Source organism: Papaver somniferum, chromosome 1, assembly GCF_003573695.1.
Source record: "Papaver somniferum cultivar HN1 chromosome 1, ASM357369v1, whole genome shotgun sequence".
Taxonomy (NCBI): domain Eukaryota; kingdom Viridiplantae; phylum Streptophyta; class Magnoliopsida; order Ranunculales; family Papaveraceae; genus Papaver; species Papaver somniferum.
In genome coordinates, this window is record NC_039358.1 from 19,883,011 (window position 1) to 19,903,320 (window position 20,310).

General features: G+C 35.8%; 2 protein-coding genes across 5 annotated transcripts; one reads left to right on the top strand and one right to left on the bottom strand.

The window, feature by feature from the left end:
• Positions 1-2,825: 2,825 nt before the first annotated feature.
• LOC113280807 (U3 small nucleolar RNA-associated protein 14 homolog A-like) lies at positions 2,826-7,530 on the top strand. Of its 2 annotated transcripts, none has more exons than XM_026529391.1 (11): positions 2,826-3,265; positions 3,376-3,535; positions 3,634-4,103; positions 4,409-4,630; positions 4,756-5,082; positions 5,296-5,667; positions 5,754-5,834; positions 5,914-5,997; positions 6,110-6,481; positions 6,608-6,739; positions 7,024-7,530. In XM_026529391.1, the coding sequence occupies exons 1-11, from the start codon at positions 2,915-2,917 to the stop codon at positions 7,195-7,197; spliced, it is 2,745 nt and encodes a 914-aa protein (XP_026385176.1). In that variant the 5' UTR covers positions 2,826-2,914; the 3' UTR covers positions 7,198-7,530. The 2 variants fall into 2 exon arrangements, with proteins under 2 accessions (XP_026385176.1, XP_026385172.1); XM_026529387.1 differs by having other exon boundaries at positions 2,827-3,265; positions 3,625-4,103.
• A 1,111-nt stretch (positions 7,531-8,641) lies between these two features.
• Positions 8,642-16,570, bottom strand: LOC113280820 (OTU domain-containing protein DDB_G0284757-like). 3 transcript variants are annotated; one of them, XM_026529408.1, is made up of 10 exons: positions 16,292-16,570; positions 15,345-15,641; positions 14,210-14,283; positions 13,667-13,721; positions 12,603-12,677; positions 10,947-11,020; positions 10,784-10,832; positions 10,149-10,233; positions 9,237-9,293; positions 8,642-9,107 (listed from the first exon to the last, which is right to left on the bottom strand). In XM_026529408.1, the coding sequence occupies exons 2-10, from the start codon at positions 15,534-15,536 to the stop codon at positions 9,064-9,066; spliced, it is 705 nt and encodes a 234-aa protein (XP_026385193.1). In that variant the 5' UTR covers positions 15,537-15,641; positions 16,292-16,570; the 3' UTR covers positions 8,642-9,063. The 3 variants fall into 3 exon arrangements, with proteins under 3 accessions (XP_026385193.1, XP_026385186.1, XP_026385197.1); XM_026529401.1 differs by having other exon boundaries at positions 15,345-15,654; positions 16,292-16,566; XM_026529412.1 differs by lacking the exons at positions 10,784-10,832; positions 10,947-11,020 and having other exon boundaries at positions 15,345-15,654.
• Between the last annotated feature and the right edge of the window lie 3,740 nt (positions 16,571-20,310).

A 20,310-nucleotide genomic window follows, 5' to 3' on the forward strand; every position in this document is an offset into this window, starting at 1 on the left:
CTAATATTCACACACTGAATTCCTAATCACCTGAATCATATAAATAGGAAACTTTAATCATTTATATATAACAACATAGACTTTTATAGATATTCAAGGTTTAATAGACACAACACCTGTAACACTATTCTTGAAGAACCAGATAAACTCATTTCATAATCATAAAAAAAGTCGGAGAACCTAATAACTAGACACCCAGACTTGTAACTGTTGATAGAATGAGAGATATGAAACAAAAACTACCTCCTTGCTTGAGATGATCCAGCACAACCCATGTTGTTTACAGGTGTATATCCCCTCTTATAGGACCTTATTTGTAAAGGATTTTCATTTTTCATCCCTGATTGAAACTCTATAACGCCCATCAAAATTTTCTCATACAACAACCAGAAATAAAATCTTACCGGGAGAAATAAGGAAAATAAATCTTAAATAAAAATCCTATATCCGTTTGAAATTCATAAGAAATGTTAATTTGAATCCTAAACCAGAACCCTAACAGGTTTGCGGTGGTGGAGTATTACGAGCAGTGGTGGAAATTGGCCCTGCAAGTAATAACAAAGAATGAAAAAAGGTCGAACACTTTTGGGCTTTTTGAAAATGTCTTGCTTTTTGGTCAATGTGCGTAGAGAGTAGTCAATGAAAACTTGGCCCCGTATATAACAAATGCGGTCATAGGTCGTGACCTGGGTACGAACCCGGATTTCATGCATTGACTTCTAAAACCTTTCTAGTCAATACACCTTGACCTTTGACCTTTAGAAACCCCTTTCTTGGCGGTGCCCTAGAAAAAAAACCTAGTTTAATTGGGGGCCCTAAAAACAATTAGGGGCCCTGCACTACAAGACAAAAAATGTCATGAAATAGTAATTATGGGTTATCCCTTATCCCAATTTTTTTGAAATGGCTAAATTATCCCTAAATTATTAGTGTTAATTAAGTTAATTAGGTAAATTAATTTGTTAATTAGTTTAGTTAGATTAAAATCAGATTTTGGGTAAAATTTATGATAAAAGAAAAATTGTGTTTTTGGGGAGGAGAAGTTGAGTTTTTTTGGGAAAAGTTAGGGTTAATTGAAATGAGTGATTCTAGTGGAGGAAATGATGTTGGTGAAGCTTCAAATAACAAACATGATTGTGTTGAAGGTGAGATTGTCTCAACTAATCCTATGGATTGGATGTTTGATGAAGCGATGTTAATAGAGGAAGCCATGAATATTGGTGCAAATTCCCATTGGTAAAAAAAAAGGAACCAACCCTCAAAATGAGGAATCCCAAACTCAAAACAATCAGGTAAACATCGTATACCCTTTGATTTGTGTGTTTGTTGCTCCAAGTGTTCGAATCATCACCACTATGGAACAACTCAGTATCAGAGTCGTTATTGTCGGGGCTATATAACCAAACGACTCTATGGAGTCGTCATTTTATTAAAACCACCAATGACGACTCAAACCTGCAACTTTACCAGGTTATGAAAAATCGTCATGGTGGTGTGATAAACAATGACGACTCCGGAAAACTAGGTCAGCTGGAGTCGTTAGTTTGGTTTGTTTATACCCAAACGACTCTATAACCCCAAACTTTCTGTAAATATAACTCTCAGAGTCGTCATTTATGTATTCCTATTCAAGAACGACCCTAACCAACCATTTAAAATATACCTTAGAGTCGTCATATGTGTAGTGATACTCAATGACGACCCTACCAAACACATTTTTATAATTTTTGATTTCATAAAATCATTTCATTGAATAGTAAAAGGCATATATCTTGCATAGCGTTGCATTCGAAGGAAATGGAATACAATAGATAAGAACGACGCACTTAAACACTTAACCATAAAGGTTGTAATTATAGGAATGGACCGGAAACTAAGTATTTGTCGTGCCGGGGAAGGAGGAGTTGGGATGCGTTTCCCGTCTTTCTTTGGCCTACAATGGTAACAAACACAAAAAAGGAACAAATGAGTTAAGTTTTTCATGATTTCAGAACAAGGGTCGTCATCATAATCGTTAATATACGAACGACCCTCACAAAGTATATGACGACTCTAAACAACAAGGCGACGACCCTAAGCTAAGCAATGACGACTGCGTGTTTAGTATGTGACGACCCTATCAATAATTTGGATAGTGAGTATGTTTTTTTTGCACCTAGGATCGTCATATGAAACTATATATACGTAACGACTCTAATTTAGGGCAAAAGAGTATAATGACGACTCAAATACATCTAATGACGACACTTCCAATATTTGTGACAGTGGGGCTGTTCGTGTTTCATCAGGGATTATTACAAACCAAAAAAAGAGTCGTTATTTAGGGCAAAAATTTGTAGTAGCAGAATTAGGGTCGTTAACCTAAACAGCATATACCTTAACGATTGTTCATCGTGTATACATGCATATGAAAAATTGTTAATGTTTAAGACAATACAAAGTAACGACCCATATACTATATCTTAAATTCTTCGTATCTGAAACTCAATTTCACGATGAAAACCTCAAAGTAACAAGAAAATATCAAAGGAGAAGTGGGTTTTAGTTCACTTACTTCCTGACGATTGCGACGATGAAAAAAATTCGGTCATCAATGGGGAGAAGAGATGAAGAGAGTCGGGTGGGAGAGTGAGGGGAGGGGAAGAGTTTATGATTTATTTATTTTTGGAAATGAATTGGAGGCCTTATATTTAGGGTCAATAGGTTATTAAGTAGAAAGGGCATAATGGTATTTCCACCGCTTTTTGGACTCCCCTTCTAATTTTTAGGGTGGTATAAATTGGTCAGGGCCACTAATTGTTTTTTGGGGCCCAATTAAGCGAGGAAAAAAAAAATCTCTTCAGCAGTTCAGCCTTCACTTCATCACTTTCTTTATCTTTCCTCAAGCCGCGAACCCTAAACCAGAAACACAAAAATGGCGGAAACAAAACGGAAAAGGATTGATAATGGAGGAAAAAGAAAACCTATTCAGTCATCTTCTGGTAATAATAAGAAGAGGAGGAAGAATAAGAAGGACGAGAAACACAGTGGACCTCGCTTACCAAATCAGCTTAGAAAACAGATTGAATTCTTAAACCAGAATAGTGAACCTGTTCATTCAGATGAAGATGATGAGGAGATTGATTCGGATGAAGAGGTTGGAGGATTACACATTAATGATGATCTCTACGAGTATGAAGAAGTTATCCCTGAAGAGGAATCTAAGAAGAATCGGAGATTTGATCCTGTTGATAATCTCGAGTATGAACTTCCTGAAGGGTTTAAGGTATTTCTTTGAGCAATTATTATTTTTTAAATATATTTTTGAATTTTTGTCTTGAAAATTTGAATGTCAGGGTGAATTTGAATTTGGTTATGTTATATTGTTTGTTGTAGGATGAGAATATAGGATCAGATGACGATGAGGAGGATGATGGTGAAGATAATGATGGAAGTAGAGGAAATGAGGATTCTGAACTATCGGGTGGTGAGGAGGATGGAAAACATTCTAGGTTGTTGCAAAGAATCACTGGAATGCCCTCTGAGGCGTTTGACGGTAATCAGACTAGACATTGTTTTTTTTTTCAGTGATTTAACTTTGCATTTTGATTAGTAATCTTACATGATGATGATGTATCATTTTAGGTAAAGCAGTTAAGAAGAATCTAACTGTATCTGAAGCATATCCTGAATCTGAATTTAATCCTAGTCGAGATGCATTGGATGGTAGTGGTAAGATTGGAATGGCGGATCTAATGGGTCCACTTCGTGGAACTGCTGGATATAATAAACTTAACAAGAGAATCAGTCAAGTGGAGAAAAAATCCATGGCGATTCTTACACCTCTTGCTAAAGTGGATCAGGAGAAGATAGAAAGAATGAATGCTTATAAAATTACAAGGAAGGAAGTTACTAAATGGGAACCCTTAGTAAAGAGGAACAGGGAGGCGCCTACTGTGTTCTTTGGGGAACAAACTGATGTGGGGTTTGCTACTGTAGGAGCAATAGCATCTGAATTTACTCCTAGAACCGAGTTTGAGAAGAAAATGGCTTCAATCGTTCAGGATGATGAGGTTGTGGATGCACACATGAAGGATGGTGCGAGGCTTCTTGAACTCAACATGGTATGTAGCTCACACATCTTCTAACCAAGTGCTGGTAGCTGTAACTTGGTTTACAATTGTCATCAGAACGACTTAATATTTAATCAACGGTACCTGATTTATCTTTAAATGATAATTTCAAGTCGTATTCATACATATAGATTTAGTGTCTGTCATTACTATGTAAGTGCCGTTTGGTGTCTCTTTGCTTTTCTTTCGTTCTTCAGTTTGATTCATGTTGGTCATTTGACCGCGGCTAATCTAATTCCTTGTTTAATTTTTATGTCACTGATCTCCTTTAATGTGTTGTTGTTGTCACGTGGCAGATATCTGTTGAGGATGTGAAAGACCGCCAGAATCACCTTGCAAAAATGCGTAGCCTTCTGTTTCGGCATGAAATGAAGTCAAAACACATTAAAAAGATCAAGTCCAAAACTTATCATCGTCTCAAGAACAAGGACAAATTGAAGACAACATTTTCTGACGAGCAATTGGATCCTGATTCAGCTAAAGAACTTGCATTTAAGCAAGAGCTCAAACGAGCTGAGGTGATTAACACCTCACATTTTTATTCATCACCTTGGTTCCTAAGAGTTGATTCCTAGTTGACCGGGCTTTCTTTTCTTAGTTAACAAACACCTCTTCATTTATATTCTCTCAATTTTTATTGTAGGAACGTATGACATTGAAACACAAAAACAGCTCCAAGTGGGCAAAACGAGCCATACGGCGTGGTTTGGCTAACCAGGACGAAGGAACTAGAGCTGCTATCTCTAATCAGCTTAATCAACATGCAATTTTGACCAGAAAAATGAAGAGTATGAACGACAGTAGTAGTAGTGATGACAGTAGTGATTTTGATGACGATGACGATCTTGAAGCTGTTGCAAACAATGATGAGCCTTTGAAATTGGTAAACAAGGCAAAAGAGAAAACCCTTAAAATTTTAGAAGATGAGGATGAAGCTCCAAAATCAGGAGTTCTTGACTTACCTTTCATGGTATGCTTTTTATGTGTTAACGTGCTGATATCTGAAGTTTCCGCATACATTCATCTTAGTTGTTTCCTTGTTTGCTTCCCACACTGTCTACATTAGCAAATCATGTGACTGGGATACTATCTGGTACCCCAGTCATCATCTGCGGGACTGAGTCTTACATAAGAGCCAGCAGTGCATTTAAAATGTTTGCCAATCTTAACTTTGATCTTCTAGGTTCGGGGAAATGAAAGGAGAAAAAAGGCAGTTGATGAAGAAGCTAGGCTTGCACTTAAAGAGTATGACTCATCTTTGAGGGAGCTGGAAGAGAATTCGGATGAAGCAGAACGTTCGAAAAAAGCAACGTCAAGTGGTAGACGCGTTTTTGGTTCGGCAGCTAAAAACCAGTCTGACGAAATGAGTAGGAAGATTAAATCAAATAGGGTGGATAGGGATAGAAATAGTGACAGTGAAGATGAATTTGCAACTGAAGATTTTGGTGATGCTGTATCCAGCAGAAATATGGTGGTTTCACAGAAAAATGTTCACATTGATCCTAGCGGTGCAGTTAGTGGAAGGTCCAACCCTGGTCAGGAACCTGTTTTTAAGGTATCAACATTTGACTTAATCACTTTCTTTTATTTGGCCTACTATATTTTGGTGGATGTGAGTTCTTATTTTCTTGCTCATAACAGAGATTTGATGATATTGTTGGAGAGCCTGGCCCGAAGACGACGTATGATGTTGCTATATTTGCATCGAACTCCTTCAAGAAGGTTACTTTTGCTCCATATCAATTATTTTAACTGATGAACCATTCAATATTACTTAATCATTTGTAACTCATATGTGTAGATGAAAAGTGAAAATAAAAAATCCAGTACCAATAAAAAGAACTCGAAGGCGGTAGACCCTGCTTTGCCGCTTAAAGAGACCAAGGTTTGGCTTCCGCAGTTATTTAACTTGGATTTGTTTTTTGTTTCTCCTGTTCTTTGCAGTCTAATTTATTGTTATTTTCATGTAACCTTTGTTTGTCTTGAATTTTTTGAAGGAGGAAGACGAGGATAGTGGTAGTGAGAGTGGAGAAGAGATGGTGGATGGAATTCTTACTTCTGGTACCAAGCCAGAATATAAACTTCCGTCTCAGGCAGACCTTATACGCAATGCTTTTGCTGGTGATGATGTGGAGGAAGAGTTTGAGAAGGAAAAATTAGAAACTCTGAATGAGGAAAATCCTGAACCTGAGAAGCCAACTCTAGTTCCAGGCTGGGGTCAGTGGACTCATATCCAAAAGAAGAAAGGTTTACCTTCTTGGATGGTCGAAGAGCATGTAATTGCACAAAAGAAAAGGGAAGATGCGCTAAAAGAGAGAAAAGATTCGCATCTCAAGCACGTAATTATTTCTGAGAGGCTTGACAAGAAGGTGAGTAATATTACTTATTGTTGACTTATGTCTGGCATGTTTAGTTGTAACTTGCAAGTGATTCTGCATCTGAGTTGTAACTGATGCCTGATATTCTAATCTAAAAGCTATAATGTGCCTGGACAGGCTGAGAAGCTACATACAGCGACAGTGCCATATCCATACACATCCCAAGAACAGTATGAAAGAACTCTCCGTGTGCCTCTTGGACCCGATTTCAACCCAGCCACAAAAGTTGGTGCCCTTATCCGGCCTGATGTAAGTCTCGTGAATAATACTGTATACAGTTAGTGGTCATACAAAATTTTATGTACCGAATTCCGTGTGTTCTCATTCTTTCCTGCTGAATAAATGTTATTAACATAAAGAAAGTGTTGAAACTTTAAAGTCCGTGCAGTAAATCAGAACAAGGAGAACATATAGGAAAGAAAACTTGGAATTTTTCATGTTCCTCTCTGTAGAAATTAGAGCCAGTTGGTTGGATGGATCTTTCACGTCTCACATCTCACATCTCGTCTTTTTCTTCTGATTGATTGGTTCAGGTGGTAAAGGAACCAGGAGTAATTATAAAGCCCATCGAGTATGAAGAAGTGGATCCTCACGGAAAATCAGAGGAGCACAAGGGAAAAGGGAAGACACAACCGAAGAAGAATAAACCTGACAAAGGCAAAAGTGTTCGCAAGACTAAAAAATTAAAGACAAAAACCTTGCAGTAACTATGCCTTCTTTCTATTACCGGTTCAATCATACTCGTTGTCATTGCTTAGAGTAGCTTGATCTTTTTCTTTGCTTTTTTAATCATGAACGTTGTGACTTTTTTTAATCCTAGTTCAATTTTGTTCATCTTAAACTAGGAACCATTTTAATGATATCACTATTTTTGAATAACCTGGTGTGCTGTTTTTTGTCTGAAAGTAAATCAAAAGCTCTTTTATATGAGAGGTATCCTCATTAAATTTCCACACACTGAAATTTTTTGATCTTGTTGTAATTGCTGGTTCTGCTGGTGGTTTGGATGTTGCATTAATTGACTGCTATAATTTGATATAGTTCAGTCAAACATTTATTGTTTAAACTTGTTCTACTCATAATATACAATAGAGGCTTGATAGAACTCAAACCTATTTATCGATAGTGCATCTTTAATGGCTCCTCCTCTGCCTAGAAGGGAGTATGGAAAGGTTTGGAGATTGTTAGGAAATATGCTTTGTTGGAAGGTTGGTAGTGGAGAAAGTTTTCATATATGGAATGATAGATGGGTTCATCTATCCACAGATTCCACACTACTCTAGGTAAGCATTTATTCTGTTCCAATATGAAGTAACCATTTATTCTAACCATTTATTCTGTTCCAATTCCAATATGAAGTAACCATTTATTCTGTTCCAATATGAAGTATGTCTCTCAGCTGGTTGATACTAAGTGGCCAATGTCAGATATTTTGGAATATTTTGGAATCATTTTTTGGAAATCTAGACTGCTCGATAGCTAGATTCTGCATAGACACCTTTTTGATTGATCTCTTTTGGGAAGGATGTTTGGAATGCTATTAATAATGAACTGTTGCAATCTGTATTGAATGTGAGTTTAGACTCTATGCTTATGGAAATAATAACAGTACTAGATTGTTTCTGGTTTGGCTTGGGGGTGTACACCAAAAGCAAAAGTAACTCTTTTTTAAGAACAGAGGGAGTATGGATGCACCCCCAAACAATTCGGTACCCCTATTAGCAATCTTGATGTCAAAACAATGTGGTAGATTCTCCTTAAAAAAATGACATTTCTATTTTAAACCAACAAGAATGGTTTGATTGTGTCAGAAAAAAAAAACAAGAATGGTTTGATAACGTTCCCTCTCTGGATATAAATGTATATCTGTAACTTTTATGCTTTTAATCTTAGTAAAAAATAAACAAATTATGACCCGAATTTGAGTCCCCTGCTTTTGGGATGTCTTTGTTGTATAGGACTGTACTCTTGTACTAGAAACACCTTATTTCTTGCTGTTTATGAGAACTACTATCAGTAGTGTCAATAACACCAAGTTCTTGATTTCACCTTACGTGCCTCTCTCCACATAGCATCCGAGCCCAACATTAGATTCAAATTTTCTAAGTGGCCTTTGGTCTAACTGAAGTATTGCTGGATTCAGACGATATATGCACATCAAGAACTGGCATTTCATTAGAGAATACACACAATCTAGTACAAAGAAAATCACAAATACAAGACATAAAACACAATAATGCAACGCCTCGGAGCTAGTTGTCTTTTTTCTTACTTTCTAAAGCAGAAGTCGTGTAAAACTAAATCCGAAATACTACAGATACTACATTGCTAATCCAATCAAGTATGCAAAAGGATTTCTCATAGATATATACATCCCACATAGTTCTGTTGCTTGGTTGGTAGCAGGCTTGCAGCATACACGTCACAGACCTCTGCTTGAATTACATACATCATATCCTCTGTACAAGAATGAAAAAGAAAGAATGTATATAGGGTACAGACAAACATCAGATTTGAAAAAAAGATAATCAGATACCGAGATTCTGAAAAAGCATGGCCACTGATTGAAATGTCTAGAAGAGCCAATACTTTTTTTTGGTTACTCTCGTAGGAACATCTGCACACCCAGACACATGCAACCAAAACAAAATTTGTTCATCAATTAAGCAGTGAGTACAGAAACGTGTACAACAACAAATGGTAAGTAATATAGCAAAAAATGAAAAGCAACAGCACAGTTTATCACCTCCACTAGCATACAGGGAATTGTAATGTACCTCACTCCAGAAACTCAACCAAAGCTCTGAAACGACAAAGAAGAAATTGCACAATCTAAGGTACTATAGGCATAACAAAAACGTATCATGATGATAAAACAATGTATGTCAAATAATTTGATTGCAGGTTTCATACAGACATACAAATGGTTCCATATATAATTTAATCAGTCTTATTGAAGTGAGTTAAAGAACCATGTATATCACACCAAGTTTCTGCAATGAAGGTGCCCACAGGACTGACAGGAGTTGAGTTGATCAAAAGGCAATTCAGTGAGAATACTCTCCAAACTAATGTACATCACCATGGAAATTTGTATTACTTACAGGGTACAGCCCCATAGAAAGATAAGGAGAAACTTACAGTCTCAAAATACTGCCAAAATTTTGAGGCTAATTAACAGGATAGAAGTTTTTGAGAAAGTTGACTATAATTTTGATCAACCAAGTGCTGGGACAGACTGAAAATTAGCTCTGGGATCCCAAGTGTGGTCACAACAAGACACGTGGTGCAATAACAACGACAATTAACAATATCAAAATAAGGCGCCTTAAAACCCTATACATTTCCTAAAATCAAAAGATAACGACTTTATGAAGAATGATTCTGTTTTGTTTCAAAGAACTTCATTAGGAGAGTCAATGGGTAGAATCTTCAAAAAAGAATTCACTATGTAGCAAGTAATAGGAAATAGGGAGGTCAATAATGCTTTTTTAGTCAGAAATCCAAATATACTCCAACCAGATATAAGATACCCAGTCAAGCAAGTTAATATGCGAACGAAAGTAAGTAAACAGAAGAACCATCAAATCACACGGGCAAGAGGAAGCGATACGTGCTACATGATAGCATGTAAAACAATCTGAAAAATTGACCATACCTCTGGAAGGAGTTTTGTCATTGGGAACAATTTCGATGAAGCAAGTATCTCTAAACGAGGTGAGCAAACAAATTTTGGCTTCGAACTACAGGAAAAACGATGAGTTGTCACAACCCCAAAGACTGCACGACGATGTATAATATTATAAGATGGATGAGAATGTATCTGTGTAACTAAACAAAAATAAAATCACTTCTGGCTCTCGAGCCACAATTCCCTCTCAAAAAAAAAGATGCATGAATAAAATGAAAATAACTGATTACTTGGTGTACCAAGATGACTGTTTTGGAGGTTTTTGTTTGTTTGTTTGCCACACAAGTGTGTTTTGGAAGCCAATGAAGAATCAACAAGTCTTTTAAAGGAATACTAGGGTTCCACATGCTGAAGTATGGCTCTCATTCAAGATGCAGTTATACCGGACCTTAAAATGATAATATTTATACGTTCATCGGTTCATGAAAACAAGAGTTGCGTGTTATATCATGTGTTTGAATACATGTAAACATGCTTGTAAATTGTATGTCCTCGTACTTTTGATATAGTCAACTTGTGAACAATAGATTCACTATTAGCTCTCTCATTATCTATCTTAATACTAATGATGCACAGCATGATCCACTATTATGAGATCTTACCCGATCGGCTGCCGCCTGTAGACTGACATGATCCCCCCACTCCCCTGATCTATAGCGTGATACAACATTTTGCATACTATAACAGTTAGCAAGTACATCATGACGATTGACAAGAACTTACTCCACAAAGAAATAAAAACAAGCAACACTACAAAAGTCTGACCTTTTTAGCTTCTTTAAGTAACTTTTATAGTTCATTGGAACATAGCTTTCATACAATGTCTTGAAATGCTTAAGCTGAACAGAAGTTGACAAACCAATAATTAGAAGTAACTACAACTGCACCAACACTTTTGTCTTGATGAACAGTGCTTCACCAGCATACAAACATTTAAAACTACTTAAAAAAGAAAAAAAGGAAAGAAAAAGAAAATAGTTTCTTCGAAAAAACTGAAAGAACTAAAAGAGGTGGATAATCAGCAAAAGCCAGGCCGATGTCACTGTAGTACAGTGGTAAAGTTATTGGGTGATGATACCAGTGACCTGAGTTCAAAACTCGTCAGCACCAAATTCTTTACCGATCCAAAAAAAATATCAGCAAAAGCCGAAAGCTAAAAACAAGGCCTCCTCTTCCAAACAATTTGGATCTCCAATCTGAACTGAGGATGAGTTGCGCTTTGAAAAATACACGTTAACAACATGTCTCATAACCTAAACAACACTCGATTTGCTTTTGCTCTTTTAGTTTTGATTTGTATTCATTCAGAGGATATTAAAATACAGCTTGAGCAAAAAACAATGTCACCTTTATTAATACGGATACGATACCGAGACAGGATAACAAGAAAAAGTGGCGAGTTACAAAAATACCAAAACCAAAATTAACAATTTTGCTACATGAACCGCACATTAGCAGCTGATTGACAGCTGATCCTATGTGGCTGGTACAGTGGCAGGTTGATGTGCATTTTATATTTGTCCATGTCATGAGAAACTAAAACTCGACTCTCCTATCTCTCTTTCTAGTTTACAACGACAATTACTCCATGAACCTAACAGTTTCTGTTTTCCCTTCTTTCATCCAAATGCTTGGAGATTTTGTTGACACTTTCGAACTCAAGTTTCACAAATTTTGAATGTATTGTAATCTTTTCCTTATGATTTTATGTGCTTTTACTTGTATAATCAAAGAAGGAGAAATGGTGAAGATTATTCCTTCTTAAAACCCTAGACTGTGTTTTGGCCTTATGGTTCTTCTGCCCATGATTATCCTGTTATTATTTGGCTATTTCAGTTGTTATTGGAAGGTTAAAGATGGGGAATATTTGATGTAGACAAAGGAGTTTCTGGAATTAATTTATTATTGGGATTTAGGCAATAGGTTACATTCAACCAATCAAAGATAAACGGGGGACTAACTTTTATAGACTAGTTAATCGATGAACAAAAAAGAAGATGAACCGACAAAGGGGTTTTCCTTGCTATGATTTCTCCTGACGTGGACAAACCAAAAATACACATCAGTATTCCACTGGATCTGCCACAGGATCAGCTGTCATTCAGCTGTTAATATGCAGTTCATATAGCAAAATTGTTAATTAACAGGTTTTCAAGTTTATTTCAAGAGTTTCTGAGAAATTCGATGAACCACTGAAATATTACTATATTAGAACCACCTCCTATCGCAAGTCAACCATGTACACCAGTAACTGAGTGAAGACTAAGAGTGAACTTCTGACTAAAGGAAAACAAAAAAATACTAATAGCCGAACGAGAACCATTGCAAGTCTTACGTTTAGCTTAATCTCAAAAAGAAGGAAAAAAAAAGGAAGAGAGTAAACATGTTAAAAACTTAAAATCCGCAAAAGATTCACCATACCTGCTTCACGACTTGCTTTCTCACGTGTTTGTGATGGTCAGGATTTCGAAACAGCTGGTCCGCCAAAGCTCGAAACTGATTAAAGTCACCACAATAAAGTTCAGGTGTGAAAATCCCAAAGTAGGAAGAACACATAGATGAAAGGTAAACACTACACTGGATGCAACAGCTGCGAAAGCCAGATTGAGCATGTAAGACCCTATAAATGGTTGAGGTACTCCACTAACCAGCCCTTACATCGCTACATTTTTTTATTAATATTATATGTCCATCAATGCCCATTTGTACAAACAGACCTGTCTCTCTTTATCAGATTTTCAAATTATTATTTAAGAATTGGGTTTGGGGTCCCTTTCTTTTCTGAAATTGATTTTAACATTCTCACATTTAAACATACTTGTACATCTACGAAAGCTTAGGTGAGGATTTAGCAGAATAATTTAATCTGATTTTTATTAGAGAGCTTGGGAAAATGTTAATCCAGATACTTCCACCAAAGTATGTCCCAGAAGTGGCGAGATAATATTTTTCCAGAGTGCTGGATATTACTTAATACTAGACCACAGAAGAGAATGCATCATTAATGATAGAGGCACAGAATCAGGCTAGCATTGGCTTTTCAGAGGGATAGAACTTAGAAGATAAAAGTATGAATACCAAATATGAATGCCAAAGCATCCTGTAGATGCCCACACAAAAGCATAATACTATTTTGAATATAAGGACACAAAAGTTATCGACTCCAAAAAGAATAAAAAGAACCAAACATGTGACAGCGCCATTGAGACATGCTACGCATCAGCAATTTATGATGAAGACAAACATAACCAAGGGCTGAGGTTACTTTAACTTCATACGTGAACATGGTAGAATTCTAATACTAACACTCTAAACTTAACATAAGAGATTTATTAACAAAGAAACATATCTAAAGTAAAGTAAAAAATTTAATAATGAAGAAATGTAATTAAAAGGAATATGAGTTAAGATGATGATGTGTAATTACAAAGGAATGACCAGTATAGCTGTAAAATGTAGATAAATAAAGTTTTCCTTTGTCAAACCTGGCAGTTTCCATCTCCTTCAATTTGCAGTTCTGCTAAACCATATTTGCTCAATCTGAAAGAGAAATCAAAATCACTACAGAACATAGAGGGAACAGATAATCCCCACCAAATAATTAAAAAGATGCTGGAGCCAATCACATGCCATGATAGATTGATTGATTGAGCTAGATTATATAACAATAGAAGAAGCTAAATTCTTCTCGTGTCCAAAACCTGAATAACAGAAACCACATCTCTTGGAACATGTTCCATTACAGAATGGTCAAATGATAATGATTGAATTATTAAGATCCATGATTAAAGCCTTGGTATGCAATAGTACCATACCACGGTCGAACAATATTACTGAAGATACTCCTGGTTGCATAAAAATGCATTGAATTTTTGCTATCTCTTTGGAAGGTATATAATCATATAACAGTTACATCCATAGATGCAGTGCAAAGAAAAAGAAGTAATCTAGCGAAGTTACCACATATTAGCATGCAACACTACGACTAATTCTTTTAGAATAGTACTAATAATAATAATAATCACAACCTTTCTGCAAGTCGTTCATGATCCAAGGTTGCATCATCCAAGGCAGGAATTTCCCCATTCACTCTAGGTGTGTGCTGTCAATTCAACAGATGAATTATTAAAGCTCAGCATAGGAAAGGTAAAACAATTTGTACGACTCAATATATATATAACTTTACGAAATTGGCTATCTCAAACTTCTTAGAGGTTCACCTCACACGGAAATTTGTTCCTTGTCCAAAACATTCAGCAATAACTACAGTGCGCAACTGCTTCAGCTGCTATTGTACTCTTTTTAGTAAAAGATCATAAGTACAACTTACATGTGTTGCTTGCCACATGGTTTTGAACTTTAAACTTCGTTTTATAACAAGCTGTTTCAGCTAAAACGTGTGAATTTCAGAGACCAGATGGAAAGTTCTACATTATTTCATATGTGCAAGTACAACTAGCTTCACACTGCAGCATTAGATGGAAAATGTTCCACCTTAATGGGCAACACCATTCGAATCCACTACATGTCATGATTACCACTATACACCCCTTGCCTTTCCAACTAAATTAGAATTTTGAATTTTCGAAGATAATCTTCAGATAGTATTTTAGAAGGATCAGTGAAGGGACTGAAGTATATAAACTATAAATGGCATGTTTACATAACACGAGAGCACAACATGCCGTACTCCATTGTTAAGAACTATTAGATGAAAACCAAAAACAGCTTTCCTAGTCATTCTGATTATTCAATAGCTTCCACTATATGTCGAAAGAGGAATTATTGCCTTTTCGGTGAGATAAAATCACTCTTGGGTCAGAAGCATTAAAATAGCTGCATAACTTAGTATTCAAAAGTTTTATGGGAGTAAGGTTAATTAGATTAAGAAAGACGAATCGCACAATATCTTAATTACTAAAAGATAAACAGAAAGAGTCCTGCTATTCATTTCGCCCTCCATCTCCCCAAAGACAATTTAGGTACAATCCTAAACATGAGGTAGTTTTATTGATTTTAGCTACAGTTCGAGGAAAGTAGCCGCAAGAGTAGTGGGAATGTGGGATAAATAAAATTTCTGAAACGGAAATGCATCACATAATCATCTAGTACTGATTATTTCCTAATAGTTTGACACTTAGTTGATCAAACAATTATTCTTACCGGGATGGAATCCAGATGAGACAGATGCTTCCCAAGTTTCCGACCCACCACCACATCGTTCAACATCTCTTTTGACAAGAGACTCCCTATGGTTCTGTTGTCATCTTCGGTATCCTGTAAACTGCTGCTAGTAAGGCTTGAGCTACTAGAACTGTTTCTTCCACTTGGAGTAGTTTCATCAATTTCAGCCATGTTTGCTCTTACTAGTAGTAGTCAGTCAGTGTTTATTTTAAAAAGCAAGACATCGCCTCCCTCTTTTCTAGTCACACCACCAATAGCTTCCTCTTTAAACAACACCTACTAGAATCATCTGATAAATATCAACAAAAACCTCAGCTCTATAAATGTAATCAAAATCTTATGAAAATTATGAAGCAAGGGGAATAAACTAGACACATCAACTTTTTTAAAATTCTAAACATGACATGTTCTCTTCTTCTTTTTAGAAGGATAAACATAACATGTTCTCAAGAGGAAGAGATTCATATAATTTCTAACCCGACGCTCTTCAATTAGCTTTACATAAGACGTTACCCTCACGCACCAATTTGAAATGTAAGTAAATTTCATCAATTTCAGAATAGATAAAATGTAAGTAAATTTCTATCATAATTCCATCTAGGACCACACAAGAGTGATTTCACTTGTGATTTTCTAAAGAATGATTTGTCTATCGTGTAGATCAGGATCATTTTGGTATATGGGATCCCTAAATCCAACAAATAATTGGTGCAACAGGCGATTCCATTTAACTGCGGCAATTTAAAAATAGAAGCGAGTTGCTATTTATAGCCTCAGATTTTTTTTTTGTCAAATACTAAAATTGGTATTGCTTGTAATCCGTATAGCTATCTGGGAAATGTTTAATTTTGAAAATTACAAGATGGAATACAAAAGAAAAAAAATGAAAACCTAAAAGATAAGAAAGAGAGAGGCTTATTACTTACCTTTGAGAAGAGATGGTATTTATATGTATCATCAGGTTGTTCTTCAAATCCCTAACTCATAATAGTAAAAAAGAGATCAATGGCAAGAAGACATGCAAAGAAGGTTAGTCAACAGTATGATTCTGTATTTTCTTAAATTTCTTTCCGTGTATTACACTAATCTTATCATATGCACACAGGGTATGGAATAGGAAACCCGATCTTTTTAGTTTTCCTTTTTATTAATAGGACACAAGTACTTCAAGTCTCCGACTACTGGCACTAAATATAAGAGTCGGCGGTAACTATCCAGTGGTGTGGTGTTGTCATAACCCATGTAGTTAGCATTTTTCCTTTTTAACCAGTGGAAACTGTAATTAGCATAAACAAACCTTGCATTTTCAGTGGGGACACCGAAATTAGGTGCGATTTTTTTATTCCCAACCCATAAATACGGTTATGGAATGTCCTAATGGTTCAGAAAATACGTAAATGTCCTTCTATAATTGGTAGTTAGTAGTGGTATTAACAACCGATTATTGGTTTGTTTAAGAATGAGTTATTGCAATAATCGGTAGATAAACAACGTAACATAACTACCGACTGTTAAAGTAGCAAATTCGAATTTCATTTGTTTTGCAATACTGAATTTGGAGCTACTCTAAAAATCGGTAGAAAATGGAATTCATTATACTACCGATTAAGAATTAAATCGGTAAATAATCATATGGTCATAAACTACCGATTATGGAATTACTTATACACCTCTTTGACGAATAAAACCACCCAAAACATAATTTCACTTTCATTTCTTTTCTTTTCAACTCTTCTTCTCCTCTTCTTCTTCACTTCTGATTGTAGAGAGGAAAAAACATTTCCTCATTCTTCAACTTCAGTTCATCGTCGTCGTTCATCGCCGAATATAAACATCGTCGATTGTCCTATAAAACGATGACGAGAACTAATGAACCCAAAAAAGCTTGAGTGAAAAACGTCTACCATGGTGACGATCCAAAAATCGGAGAAAGATCAAAGAACAGAGTGATTGTAACCGAAAAAGATGAAGAAGATGAAGCCGCTGATGTAGGTGGTGGTGGTGAATCTGATACGTGTACTCTCAATCAACTTCAAAAGGTCCCAATTAGGTAAAATTCTACCATTATTTGGGTTTATGTTGCTTTAATTTGACAAATCAATGAAAATATTTGTAGGGTTTTCGGTTTCTTTCCCAGAATAGATCTGTTTTTAAACTCCCAATTATGCTCATTTTCTTCGTTCCTTGAGAACATCGATCTTAATCGGGTGATATGTTTTTCCTCCGATTGTAGGGCGTTAGTTGTTACCGAACCCTAAAATATGCTTAATCAGTAGTCTTTTTTTTTTTGTCTACCGATCATAACAGATGATTATAAGATATAGAGACACATAGATCGACGCAATCAGAAGATAGGGTGTAGTATTTTTCTCCCGATTATATTTGCCTCATCAAATTAGAATTCATTGTCTCTAAAATGCAGCATAATAGGAAGAAATGTATAATCGCTTGTTATGAGTTTAGTTTTGACTCCGATTATGTACAATCGAGTTTTGTTTGTATTTTGTTTATTAGAGCATTGCTCTGTCGAACTCGCAAGTGTTGCTATCTCAAGCTTGTTTGCCAACTTTAGTTGATCAAAACTATAAGTCTTGATTTCTAGTCTACTTATAGCTATGTCTCGGATTAGGATAGAATATGTAGTTGAGCTTTAGATTTCACGGCGCCGTTCATCGATTAAAGACGAAGATATACTTAGGAGAGCTTGGAGGAACTTCATCAACAAAAGGTATGTGGAGACTAAAACTTATCTATCACTCACAAGTCTATTCTATTCTATCTCCTAATTAATGAGACTAAGTCGTATAGCTATATAGACTTTTGTATTATAATATTTTATATTTCAAATAGAGTTTAACTCGGTTATCTACTTCTCGAAATATGTGTTGTAAGCTTTTTGATTTAGCTACGTTCATCATATTCTTGACGAGTTTAGTTGGAAACTAAATAATAAGTCAAAAGATGATCATGTGAAAATTGCCTTGAAACATCTTACATGATTTGTGTGAGACAATCATTTGATGTCGACTCAGAAAGTTTCGTATTGATCATTCGGTCACTTGAAAATTAATTATAAGCTAATAGTTTGTGTGAGACAGCTATTGTCGTCTTCTAAGGATGTTTCAATGATTGAAATGGGAGTTTAGAACAAAAACCTTTGTCTGGATTCAACACAGTATGCGTACCTAGTATGCAAACTGTTTTGGTATGATTCAGGTCCAGAAACCTTGTTTGCATACCTAGTATGCGAAAGATTTTATCTGTTAAAGTCCCGAAACCAAGTTTGAATACCAGTATGCGAACGGTTCTACCTGAGTTAAGGTTTGGGACAACAGTATGCATACTAGTTTGCAAACTGCTGGACAAGACCAAAGTCCGGAAGCTATAGTTTGCGTACATGTTTGCAAACTTAGTGGTTAAAGTTCTAAAATCGGTTAAGTATGTTTTTCATACTCATGAACAAATATATTTATGAATTAAGGAATGCAATCTTTGCAAACCGTGGCTTAATGTTCATGAATTGATTCTTATGAATCAATCCTATTTTGATTCAATTGGTTCATATATATTTCTGTGAGATAGTGAACAATTGAACAACTTTATTTGAAATACAATTAGATTCATTTGATTATCTTTCATGATTGATTGATCATCATAGTTGATCTAGAAGTGTTAGATGAATGTGGTTAAGACAAAAGTGTTCATATGGCTAACTTCGGTTAACTATTATTGAGGCAACTCAATATACACGTTTAGGTACGGTTACCCATATCTAAATGAAGGTATATTACATTTGTGTGTAACAAGCTAATACCATCTAACGGTGGAGAGATATTGCTTTGGTTTTAAGCAGACTTATTTTGAATCTTAAATCAGGTTTTCATCTAACGGTGATAATGAATGTTTTATTACTAAGTTATCTTAGCTTTGATTGAAAGCAAATCCTGATTTGATAGACTATATAAGAGAAAACTCTAGCAATTGGAAAACCTAATCCCAACACTTTCATGTCTCCTAGTTGCGACTAGAGTCAGTTCTCTTTAACCTAGGTTTTTCCAAAACCATTATAGGTTAACGACTTGAAGACTTCATTTGGGATTCGTGAAGCCAGACCCAACTATTTTCTCTGTAGTTGCGTGTTCTGATCTTACTTGTTCTATCGTATTGAGTTTTATCTTCTCTAAGATTTGATCGAGATTTATCTCTGATAGGTAAGATATAAAGAGTAATCAGAAATCTCTTCGTCTCATTCTTTGTGATTCCACAATAACTTTTTTTACCACCATATAGTTAAGTTATTGTATGGTGATTGATATTTCTAGGTTGCTCTCCGGGAGTATAAGGCCAGATTATCAATTGGTTCATGTTCACCTTGATTTATCAAAAGACGGAACAAAAACTTCATAAGTACTTCTGTGGGAGACAAATTTATCTATTCAAATAGACTTAACTGTGGGAGACAGATTTGTTTATAAGTCTTCGACTTTGGGTCGTAGCAACTCTTAGTTGTGGGTGAGATCAGCTAAGGGAATCAAGTGTACAGAATCCGGCGTGGTTCAAGAGGTGTAAGGAACATGACTGCACCTTACTCGATGTGAGACTTGGTTAAGTCTCAACTACATACCAGTCCAAAGTTAACTTGTAGTAGGTTAGTGTTTGTAGTTGCTTAATACAGTGTGGTGTTCAACTCTGGACTAGGTCCCGGAGTTTTTCTGCATTTGCGGTTTCCTCGTTAACAAAACTTTAGGTGTCTGTGTCATTTATTTTCCGCATTATATTTGTTTATATAATTGAAATCTCACAGGTTGCGCGTAGTTCAATCAATTGGTAAATCCGAACTTGATTGTTGGATAGTAATTTATTGGCACTTCGGAATTTCTTTGGTACCGTCCAAGTTATTTCTCATATCAATCGGGCTCACAGATTTTTATCTGTTCGATTGCAG

Bases quoted from the DNA above. Each gene is read 5' to 3' on its own strand.
- LOC113280820 (XM_026529408.1), bottom strand. From the start codon at position 15,536: ATGGCTGAAATTGATGAAACTACTCCAAGTGGAAGAAACAGTTCTAGT. The intron at 11,021-12,602 runs GTATGGTGAATC...ACTTCTGTTCAG, and splicing joins GAAAGCAAGTCGTGAAGCAG to CTTAAGCATTTCAAGACATT. The intron at 9,108-9,236 runs GTGATAAACTGT...CTGGGTGTGCAG, and splicing joins TTCCCTGTATGCTAGTGGAG to ATGTTCCTACGAGAGTAACC.
- LOC113280807 (XM_026529387.1), top strand. From the start codon at position 2,915: ATGGCGGAAACAAAACGGAAAAGGATTGATAATGGAGGAAAAAGAAAA. The intron at 4,104-4,408 runs GTATGTAGCTCA...GTCACGTGGCAG, and splicing joins GGCTTCTTGAACTCAACATG to ATATCTGTTGAGGATGTGAA. The intron at 5,998-6,109 runs GTTTGGCTTCCG...AATTTTTTGAAG, and splicing joins TGCCGCTTAAAGAGACCAAG to GAGGAAGACGAGGATAGTGG.